The sequence below is a fragment of the Lepisma saccharinum genome, chromosome 9 (genome assembly GCF_977018435.1).
Source record: "Lepisma saccharinum chromosome 9, izLepSacc3.1, whole genome shotgun sequence".
NCBI classification, from domain to species: Eukaryota; Metazoa; Arthropoda; class Insecta; order Zygentoma; family Lepismatidae; genus Lepisma; species Lepisma saccharinum.
Window position 1 is genome coordinate 41,281,271 of NC_139237.1, and position 12,310 is coordinate 41,293,580.

The following is a 12,310-nucleotide window of genomic DNA, read 5'->3' on the forward strand; positions in this document are numbered from 1 at the left end:
GACTAACGCAAGTTTTACGTATATGTTGAAAATTGGTTCACGAAAGAAAATAAGTCCAAAGCACAATTCCTTACAAAGTTTTTAGTACGGGACACGATGTTGCAAAGAAGCAATGTAAGTTCAAACGGCAACACGTAAACTTCAAAATGAATGACGAAAGTTCTAAAGTCCCAACTTACGATATGTGGTTGCACACTATACAATAAAACTTGCCCCAGTTTTTGAATAAAATACCAAGCGACGTTGAACCTTGATTGTCGTGCGACGAACTGTGATTTTCCTACCTCCACTGCTAACAAAGAAGAAACAGGTGAAAGGTAACAGGAGAGACATCTATCGGTATAACTTGGTAGTGAGGAAAAATAACCTCATGGGGATTTTTATAGAATGAAATTTCCCGGGTGGGAAATTTTCACTCAATGTAATGGGATGACGCAAAGCGGGACTTACAAATAACAGATTTACGTCATCACCGTTACAATGTAAAGGAATGGGACGAATTTTCAAGATGGCGGCCGTAGTCTATCCCCTTAAAGGAGCTTAGAAATATTCAAACTCTAATTGCAATATCCACATATAACAACACAAAAGACTAAAAAGAATGAGAAATTACAAAATTTATTTTTTCATTACTGGCACTCATTAAAAAGAAGCAATCAATCACTCTAATCACCAGTGGTCGGGATCTACCTTGAAGAATATTACACTTCATGGGACCCATATGCATCGGTGTTGGTAGAATTACTTGTAAATGTGTGCACCCAGTTTATAAATATATTTTTGCTAGTATCGAGTACTTTAAGAAGCCCTCTTTTATGCTTGCATTAACAAATTACACATATTTCATTCTAGAAAAGTGAATATGTAATTTAAAAGACTAATTTACTTTAGTCTAAAGGGCCTTGTACACGATCAAATTAATTGTCGTCCTAGTTGGTAAAATGCTAATAATGTGTGCGAATGACTTCAGTGTTTTTAAACGTCGTCCTAGTTGGTAAAATACCAATAATACAGTATGAAAAATCGGGAGATTCATTGCTTTTATTGAACATTCTACTTACTTTAACAAGGAATACAGCACTACTTGACTAGTACGTATGTATGTTACACATCTGCGTTACAATTACTGTAAACTCGTACCTGTTAAAGGAGGTGTTCAAAGTGTCATCCTTCCATCTGGATGCAATACTGTACGCGATTCCGCATTGAGTGTCAGGTGCTAGTTCGTAACGGGATTAGGAAATTATGGGCTTACTGCACTCAAAAGTATCACTATGGTGCAATTAAACTTCAGCACATTAACATAGCAAAAACTCGAAGAAAAGTGAATCCGCTATATCTCTCAGAGGGAACAGCTAGGAAGTTCAGCTTCTATGCCGTGGGCATCATTTATATTCACACGTGGTCTGAAATACTCAGCGTCAGGCAGTGGAGGGTGAAAGAAAGAGGCTGTCTATGCAACGAGGGTGGGTGAAGTAAAGAAATGTCCAGCCACAGCGAAAGTTTTTCTTCAGCGTTACTTTCGGAAATGTTGATTCTGGGAGAAAGAATTGTTCTTATTATGTTAATATACGGGGTGGCCACAAAGTGGCCGTACTCCTGCATTTTCGTCGGAAAGTATGTTTAATTGTTGTTGATTTGCAATCGTTCGACCTCGATGAAACACATGAAATGTGATTTAAAGTGCAAGTTGTACCATCCTTGTCACGTTAATGAACTTTCTGGAATTCAGCTGTGCAACGATCATGATGGTCTCCATACCTATGTCCTGGACAAGTGAACTATCAGGTATGTGATCACATCGCTATACAACAACCACTGTAGTATCAGAAACAAAGGGAGGTAGGCCCACTTTGTGACCTCCCTGTAGATAATATAAATAGCTCAAAAGGGTGATAAGTAGGACGAAGCAGCCTGTTCCCTCTGTTCCGTGGAGGGACCACCACTGATCCTATTGCTTTCTGATTAAGAAGCAACCCCCTTCAGTGACTCATCAAAAGGGCACTAAAAATAACTGCATACTCTGACAAACTCTTTAAGAAATGAATCGAAAATAGGGTGACCTACCTTCAGTTTTAAGAATAATGGTCACACACTAGCCATGGTCATGCTGAACTTGCACCAAAGTAACCTTCAAGGCCTTCCCTCATGCTCAAAGAAACATAAGAATGCTAACATCTGTTACTCAAGAGCTTTTCAGCAGTAAATTGTACTTTTCAACTTCCTAACAGATTGAATGCACAAGATTTTAAAAATTACTCTGTTCCGTCAGCTTACTTCTGCAGTCACATAGCCCAACAAGTTATACTAAAAACTGCAGTCCAACAATGATAATACTAAACATTCAGAAACACTAATAAAATTTGGATGATGATGTAAGACAATCATTACCGACAGGAATATTGGCCGAGAATATTTCATGGCCGCATTAGCATTGTTGTTCTGAGTTTTGACAAAATTTGCATAGGTTTTACCAGTTTTATACTAATATTACTTCTGGTATAAATTTCAGCCTTCAGTTTTTGACAAAAATTATGTGTCTTACCTTTCTCTGCATCTGCACTTCTTTTATGAAGTTCAATTATGATTTTTTCTTTAGCTGTAAATACTTAAAACAGGTGTTTTTTTTAATGGACCACAAGGTGATTCGCCTTCTTTACTTTTGCCATATGTAATGTTTTATTTATAAGTTCCCAGATTGATTTTTTTGCAGCCTTCCCATTAACCCCATCTAGCGGACGACTGTTGATCTACGTAGTGTGAACCCTATCGAACAGCCATGCTAGGAGGCATCAGTCTAGCCGTTGTTGAAGAGTGCGGACGTCTGATATAACCTGGTGTTGTGTGTGTGTCAGACTCAGGAGATGGACGAGGAGGAGGAAGAACAGCTGGTAGCAATTAAATTTTGCTGCAAAGCTGATTTTTCAGCGACAAAGACATTTGAACTGATTCAAAAGGCATACGGTGAGTCAGTACTGAGTTGGACAACCGTTTTTGATTGTCGCAAACGTTTTCATGAGTGCCGGGAGACAGTGAAGGATGAACGCAGTGATCGACCGACAACAACTCGGACCAACGAGAACATCGCAGCTGTCTCTAAATTGATTTCAGAGGATCGGAAAGTGACATATTGGATGATAGAAGAAACTAGACTAAACATCCCCAAAATAGTGGTTTGCGGGTCTTGCTCGGATCTCTTCACCTCTTGTGATTTTTTCCTGCTGCACGACAATGCCCTGGATCATTCAACAACAATAAATCGCCAGTTCCTCGCTGAAAAGCAAGTCTCAATGTTGCACAATCCACCTTATTCACCAGATTTGTCACCTGCGGACTATTTCCTCTTCCCAAGACTGAAAAAGCTCCTTAAGGGTTCAAGATTCGACTTGATTGAGGAGATCCAGAAGGCTGTGACCGACAAACTCAAGACAATTCCGAAAACAGACTTTTCTGAAGCCATGAAGAGATTGAAAACTCATGCTGAGCAATGTATCAAATCAAATGGATCCTATTTTTAGTAAATAAACAGTCAAAACTCATACGCCTTTGACTTTGAATTTGTTATTGCCTTACTCCGGGAACTTATGGACTGCACTGTATATGTTCAATTTATTTGTTTGCTTTAATATTGTTACTGTTGTTATTAAAGTTGTAATTTTGGCTGTAGGTTGATTTCATGCAATATTGGAAAAGGAAGTCTTTTCCGGAATAATGAGAAAAAATAGAACTATCCGATCTTTTATTGAATCCGTTGCCAGGATAACGGTGTGTGAAAAGACTGAAAGTAGTTGGATTTTGCATGAGGTCACGAAAAATTTGTGAAAGACACTGTTATTAAAGACAACCACAGCTCGTTGTATTGTGTTTTTGTAAGTTATGGAATTAGAATGCAGTGGACGTTTTAAGTTAAATGACTTGAATAAACCTTGTATAATGACGATGATAAAGATCATAGTTATTTTTTCTAACTGCATGTCCTGAGAATGCTCAGTGTAGCAATAACATACATTACAGAAGAGTCCCATAACTGCCGTACAGGGAGATTGGTCTACAGTGACATTGTAATCCCATGTCGCACACCAAAGGAAATGTCACAAGGTAAATTTTGGCGACCAACGTGGGGCTTCGATGATGAATGTGTGCATAAAGATCAAAGGAAAGTTGGAATCAAGATGTGGAAGTTTGTAGGATAAATGTAACTGTAGTGTTGTGTGACAGAAGATAATTCTTAGGGCCTCCCCATGGTGCAGTGGTAGCGTCATTGCCTTGTAATCAAGGGGTCCCGGGTTCGATACCCGTTGGAGGCACAAGTGGTTCGGATCCCACTTTATACTGTAGGTTCAGTCCCGATTAGCCTTACTGCGCATAAAGTGGACTTAAAACACCAAATCAAACTAAGAAGATAATTCTTGAGCATTACAGACTGATCACACACATACGTAACTTCATGTGATTTTTGCAGTGAAGGAAAGTTATGAGTGAGAGAATATTGCGAAGCCAAAGCAAGAAAATAATAGATAAAGTGAGATGATGTAATGATAAAGACAGGCCCTTGGACGAAATAGTTCAGTGTAGGAAATGCAAGATGTATTTCCATTTAGAATGCCCCAATTTGCCAACATCCAGAGAACTCATTCCTGATGTTGACTTGGTTTGCAAGAATTGCAAATCAGCTAGTGGTAGTTTTAATATGGGTGCACGACTTCGTAGTTGGTTTCAGAAAATGGAAGAAGGAATGAAAGAAGATATGAATGAATTAATAAAGAAAATTGAAGAAGGAAGGAAAGAGGATTGAAATGAACTGTGGAAGTTGATTGAAGAAGGATGGAAGGAATATAAGAATGAACAGAAGAAGATGATTGAAGAAGGTTGGAAAGAAGATAAGAATGAACTATTGAAGATAATTGGAGGAGGAAGAAATGAAAGCAAAGTAGCATTTAAAGCTTAGAGGAAGTATTAAGAAATGATAAGTAGGAAATTATGACGAGAATGAAGGAAAAAAGAGAAGCCTTGATAAAGAAGATTGAGGATGAAAGAAAATATGATAAAAATGAAACAATGAAGGTAATAGAAGACAGAAGACAAGATGAAAAGGGAGAGAGAATTTCCTTTAAGCTTGCTAGTAGAAATTGGAAGACAGTAAGAATGAGAGCATCAGAAAGTATTGAACAAATGATTAGACCAATTCTTGAAAATATGAAGAGAAGGAAAGGAAATCCGAAAGACTTGAGTAAACTTTGACTACCAGCTTGAAAGTTTGGTTAGTTACCATACATCACTTTATCCTGAAGAAGAAAATGTAAGCTGCAGGCTAGGAAGATCCTCGAAGGAGAATTAAGAATACAAAAAGTAACTGCATTGACTTTACAGAACACACCTCAGACCCAGACTAATTCAGTGGTATGTAAACTTCTTGGAAAGTTTTAAGAAATTGAGGAAGGCGAGGAGGAAATTACAGTGGTCTAGATTGAAGTACCCAGTTAGAACAAAGGGTATAGCTTCGGAAAAGTTGATTTGAAAAGTAAAACTCTTCGGAATGAGTACACTAGCTCAGAGGATTTCAAGGAAGAAGATGAACAATGTACGACTACATAGTTTGAAGATTCCAAGCAAACCAGTGGACGTTATATTTGAAAAGTTGATTGCCAGACAAGCTCTGTTCAAGATGAGTATTGTAGCTGAGAAGATCCCCTAGAAGAGGAGGAAGCAGAAGAGAGCCCACAAGAAGAGTATATGGCTTTGGTATTGATTGGACAATCCATTCACAAAGATTGATTCTATGTGTGGAAGGATAATGCCTAAAGGAACTATGTTGAAACCGCTTGCGTTCACACAGAAAATCTCTGAGGAGAAGAACCTGACAATGAACAACAAGAGGAAGAAGAAGATTGACAACAAGAAGAAGAATAAATTGATATCAAACCATTTCATGCTAAATTTTACTAATAGATTTCTTTCAAGATGTAGTAAACTGTTGAAGAAAGAAATATTTGATCTATGGAGAAAGAGAAGGAAGTGAGAGATGAAATTTCATAAAACAAAAGAAACAGCTTGCAAAGCACTTTATCAGCTAATCTTGCATGTGAAGAGTTCGCTAACATCTCAAATATCTATCCATTGGTTACCTTGTGGAAAGAGAGAGAGAGAGACAGAAAAAGGGAATTTGGAAGATTTTGGGAATGTCATCTGATTGTTTAAATGATGCTTGGTTTGAGTAGTTGATGTGGATAAAACTTGAATTGCATTTTCTAGAAGTGATAATCTTTTAAATCGAAAAAGGGCTCATGTTAGGTATTAAGTGGTAGAATAGAAGTTCACAATGTTGATAATTTAGTTCCAGGAGGTCAATCTGAGAATAAATGTCGAAGTTGAAATCAAAGGACAGCCATGTAGGGCAGAAGGTTTAACCTGGCAGGGCTCCTGCCCAAACCTTCTCAGTCGTCTGCAGGGCGTTGTTGCCACTGATTTTGGTGCAAATGAGCAAACGTGACGATCTCCACAAGCAGAACATTCACGTTTATGACAATGTGGCAACAAAGGACCCAGATTCCCCACGTGAGCCCTGGTAGGCAGAGGACAAAGCACGTGCTGCCTCCAAGGCTTTTGCCAGTGGATGAAAAGAAAGTTGGCTAACAGAAGGTAATCTACGGTGTGGCGCGAACTGTGCCAGGTTAAACCTTCTATCCTATAGATGAAGTGATAACGGGCCAAGATGTGAGACTTCAATTCCTGAATAATTACGTTTAGCCCAGAACAATCAGAAGTTTAAATGTTCGGAAATGCAAATGTTTCGGAAAGGTATAACTGCATGAAGAGCCAGCCGATAATGTTCAGAAGCTATACAAAGCTATATGTGGAAAGGATGGTGAAAGAAAGAAAAGTTCTACACAAAGCGAGAGAACGGAAATAGTTCGAAGATTTATTTTGATTATTGAAGAGTAGCCAAAGTAGGATCATATGAATTTTCTTAAGGCGAGGTTGCATGCCATCTTTAGCATGAAGAGTTCTGAAGTAAACCCGTAGATGAATCTAGTTTATTCTGTAAAGAAAATTTCCTTCATGTATATTACGTCAATTTTCTTTGATTGTATGAGAGGGTTGCCACATGTAATGTTTTTATTTGTTATTTTCACAGTAATATGTTCAATTTATTTGTTTGCTTTAATGTTGTTAGTGTTGTTGTTAAATTTGTAATGTTGGCTGTAGGTTGATTACATGCAGTATTGGAAAAGGAAATCATTTCCGGTATAATGAGAGAAAAAATAGAACTGTCCAACTTTTATTGAATCCGTTGCCAGGAAAAGACTGAATGTAGTTGGATTTTGTGTGAGGTGATGAAAAATTTGTGAAAGACACTGTTATAAAAGTCACCGCAGCTTGTATTGTGTTTATGTAAGTAAGTATAGTGAAATTAGACTGCAGTAAACGTTTTAAGTGAAATGGCTTTATTAAACCTTGTATAATGACAAGATAGTTATTTTTTCTTAACTGCACCTCCTGAGATTGCTCAGTGTAACAATAACGTACAGTACAGAAGAGTCCCATAACTCTGCTGTACAGGGAGATTGGGTAACTTGCGTGACGTAGTAATCCATGTTGCACACCAAAAATAACGTCACAAAGGACATAGACAAGAAAGTGTCGCACATCTGTTAAACACTCACGCTAATCCCTCAATCCAAGAAACATATCTCATCCTTGAAGAGCATGTATGCTTCATTACAAGTACATTTACTGTAAACCATGACACCTTCTTGTTTCGGCCCATCAAAGTAAGAGAAATTGCACAACTCGTATCAAAAATCTCTTCTTACTCTTGTGGCACAGTTGTCATTTAGAGGTTTTACTTTTTTTACGCCGTATAATAATGGGAGTATACACAGAGGAAAAAGTGTGCTTTTTTGTTTAGGGGGAGGGTCCCTTGCCAGAATTTGGGAATGAAAATAAATCATGCTATATCCTTGAACCATTTTGATGTTGGGAAATACTTTGTGTAAAATGTCTGTAGTCTTTTTCAGTTAATTTATTTTAAACAGTTTCAAATAAACTTTATTCACTTGAATAGCAAGTACAACTTAACACTTAAAACTTAATTATTACCATGGTAGAGCACAACGAAAATGTAAATGTGTAAAACCTAAATAAATGTTTTCTCTGCAATATGCTAAAACCATATTTTGCAATGTAGTAGAGTGCAACCTCGATTTTACATTTTACAGAAGACCAGACTGAATAAAAAACAATTTGAAATGTAGGAAAATGTAAAATCCAGGAAAATTTTATAGCAATTCGTTTTATTTGGACAGTGTTGATTGAATGTGTAATAAGGTAAAATGTAAGATCTAGGAACATAAAATCAAGTTTCCATTGTATTTATATTTTTCTTTCTTGCATACAAGTAATATCTATGATGCTCTCTTTTTCTTCAGGTTTCTGAAGATGACAGTCTACCAAATTACATCTGCTTTTCATGTGCAGAAAAGTTGGACAGTTTCCAGGATTTCAGAGACACATGCCACAAATCCGAGAGTTACTTTATGAAATTGGTATCTATGAAAGATGTTTCTATTAGTCCAGCACCTAAATCGCAGGTTAGTAATTTCTCTTTTTGTGTGATAAACTGTTCATTTTGTTGCAGTAAAACTCCTCTGTTCTCTGCTATCTCTATTTTATATACAGGATTGCTATGCGTCTGGAGAACAGGAAAATGTCAGGGAATTTTGCAGATTGTCTGGAATTTACATGCATTTTGGAGTCTGCAAGAGAAAAAGTTGCAAAATGAACAAGTAGTTCACTTCCACTTCTGGATTCGGTTCTTGTAATTCCACTCTCAAAAAAGATTCAGTTTAGAAACTTGTTTCTTTCATTCTTATGATTCTCAGTCTGAAGCAAAATTATGATTCCTTCGCATTTCTGTAATAAATTTTCACTTTTATAATACCAGATATTAGAAAGAATACCCAAGTAAAACCTGCAGTCCAGATATCTGATTGATAACTACCAGGTGTATAAGCTTAAATCTGCTGTTTTGTAGTCAGAAAAACACATGGTTTGTTCATAGAAAGCAACAAGAAATTGATTCAAATTACTTGCCTTCGTGAGCTACACATTTTGCACACCTCTCGGGCAATTTGTGGATACCACGCCAAAAAAAGTCCTTCTCTTTCGAGGCAAACCACTCATCAAGCCATTTTCGACGTCTGCATACGAATCAAAGTGCTGCTCAGCGAGGGCGTGGCCCATCGACGAAAACTTTTGGTAGTCGTAAGGGGCCAGGTCTGGTGAATAGGCAGGATGGGATAGCACCTCCCAGTTGCGTGTCTCCAAGAAGTTTTGGACCAGTCTTGACGTGTCCGATGGGGCGTTGTGGAGGAAAATCAGCTTCTCATGTCTTTGTTGATAATCCGGCCTTTTGTCACACAGAGCACCGTGTAATTTGATCAGTTGTTGGTGGTAGCGGTGGGCAGTGACAGTTTCACCAGGTTTCAACAGCTCAAAGTAGACAATACCCTGATGATCCCACCAAACACACAGCATCATCTTCCGGCCGAAGCAATTTGGTCTCGAGGAAGATGTTGATGGTTGGCCGGGATCAACCCACGATTTCTTGCATTTAGGATTCTTGAAATATATCCACTTTTCATCGCCAGTCACAATCCAATGCAGCAGAAACTTTCTTTTTTGTCTGGCAAACAAGATTTTGCATGTGTTTTGGCGTCTCTCCAGCTGCCGATTGGTCAAATCATGGATCAAGATCAACTCTGGAAAGTGTTGAGGAAGATTTGACACCTGCAGATGTAGCATTTTTTTAGGTTTGCTCCAGTTACATCGTGCTCCGTGGAACGTACATTCTCACGCTACAAAGTGCTGCTGGTAGATAACAGGCAAAGTTTCACGGTAGAGAACCTGAAGAGAATTTTCGTTTCTCACTGCAATACTTGAGGTTAGTAAAATTAAAAAATTGTGAACTTTCTTCGTTTATTTGCCTACGTATGATAATTTTTTTAAAATATTTCCTCTGTGTGTGAGGCATGCTTTAACAAAGATTTTGTTTGCAGATTGAATACAGTATTTTTTTCTGCCTTTTCTTGTATATAAATTCGAAAATTACACTTCCAAGAAATGGGTAAAATTTGGCAGAATAGTAAATGCAACTGAGGATAATTGTGCAATAAGTGCCACAATTTTTCCAATGTTTCTCCAAGCATTCTACATGAAAGAGTGAGATCTCGACGTATCTGGTGATAATAAACTGAAATTAGCAAATTTGATAGGACATAATTTGACATATTTTATGATTTTTTTGTTTTTACAACAGGCAAGATTACATATTTATGTATCAATAATTTCCTAATTTTCCTACATATAAATAATTATTTAACATGTATCCGGATCTTGATTATCAACTTATTTTGAGACTCGAAATTGAAAACATCCATGACACCTCTGTGCAGGCATGCCCACAGGATTTTTTCCTGGAGGAGGTAAAGTGACCCCGTACTCCCCTCTGGGCCTCCGTACATCTGCGTGATTGTCTGAGCTTGCATGATGTGAACGAACTTTGCCCTTGATTGTTGTACGCATTCACGAGAATCGCCAGCGAGAAACTAAATTAATTTGAACTATTGTATGACCTTCTTTTTTCCATTTTACAACAATTAAAAAACTGACAGTTACGAGCTCAAGTCGGCAGACTTTTATTTTACCAAGAATGCGAAAAAGAGGCAGACATCAATAAAAGAACCTGGACGTTTGTCGATAAGAAGTAAGAACAATGTTGCATTTTTTAGGTTTGCTCTAGTTACATCATGCTCCGTGGAACATCATACATTCTCACGCTACAAAGCGCTGCTGGTAGATAACAGCCTAAGTTTCACGGTAGGGAACCTTAAGAGAATTTTTGTTTCTCACTGCAATGCTTGAGGTTAGTGAAATTAAAAATTTGTGAACTTTATTCGTTTATATGGCTACGTATGTTATTTTTTTAAAATATTTCCTCTGTGTTTTAACAAAGATTTTGTATGCAGATTGAATACAGTATTTTTTTCTGAAAACTCTGCCTTTCCTTTTATATAAATTTGAAAATTATACTTCCAACAAATAGGTAAAATGTGGCGGTGGTGTCATGGTCTGGAAAGGTATCTCTTTACAAGGACGGACAGAGTTAGAGTTGGTTCTTGTAGAGAATGGGGCAATGGCAGCTTGCAGGTATATTACAGAATGTGTTGAAGATCATGTAGTACCATATGCACCATTCATAGGCCCGGACTTTGTTTTTATGCATGACAATGCACGTCCTCACATTGCAAATTTTGTCACGGAGTACTGGACGAAGTTGCGATTAGAATGGCCACCACAAAGTCCGGACCTAAATTCGATAGAGCACGTCTGGGATCAACTGAAACGACATATCAGAAACCGCACAATAGTTCCAGAAACAATTGAAGAGCTAAGACTTGCTATTCAAGAAGAATGGGATCAATTGGACCAATAAGTGATTACCAACCTTATATCGATATCTGTCACGTGAGATTGATTGATTTTAATTTTTTTGGTGCATCCCCACTAATGGTCATTCTGCACCCTTCAGTATATAGGGGGAAAATTCCATTATCTAAAACCCGTCCTTAAAATTAAAAAGGGGGTATGGAAAATAACTTTCCCAAAATAACTTTCAAGATATCAAACTCTCACGAAGAGGCGTAAGCCATGTGACTTACAATTTGAAACGGTAGTTTAAAAACACCATGAAGGTATAATTTCAGATATTTGCCAGAAAATGCGCTAAAATGAAAATGTGAATTTTGGGAAAAATAACACCGTATAGTAAAAAATAAAAAAATAAGAAAATACACCAATTTAAAAAAAAAATAATCAAAATATCAAGGTCCCTACCGATTAGGCATAAATAAAACAAGAATATCAGTTGTAATTTATTGCATTAGTAACAGTGAGTCCTAACCCAATTTTTGGCATAATCACTACCGTTGTTCTGGCATTTGTCGTAGCATGGCACTAAATTTTATATGCCCATGGTATATGTGTCTGACAGCAAAGACTGGAACTATCTCTACCGCAGCGTAGCTGTCAAATCCTTGCCCTGCCAGAAACCTCTTCAGTTAAACAAAGAGATGAAAGTCTGTACATTCAAGGCCAGGGCTGTACAGGGAGTGGTCCAATATCTCTCACCTGAATGATGCAAAGGGCCCGTGTGTACTCAGCTGTATGGGGTTGTGCACATTCGATTGGCCTTCCGTGAATTGTCTGCGCCATCATCTGACCATACTATCACTCATGACATCCGGTCTGC

At 37.7% G+C, this 12,310-nt stretch overlaps 1 protein-coding gene across 18 annotated transcripts in view; it reads left to right on the top strand.

Moving 5' to 3' along the window:
- Positions 1-12,310, top strand: part of LOC145992028 (uncharacterized) — a 222,254-nt gene that overhangs the window by 13,347 nt on the left and 196,597 nt on the right. For all 18 annotated transcript variants that reach the window (XM_083128077.1, XM_083128072.1, XM_083128076.1 and 15 more), the window contains exon 2: positions 8,430-8,591. In XM_083128077.1, coding sequence (XP_082984203.1) covers positions 8,430-8,591 — 162 coding nt within the window. The remainder of the gene's footprint in view (positions 1-8,429; positions 8,592-12,310) is intronic.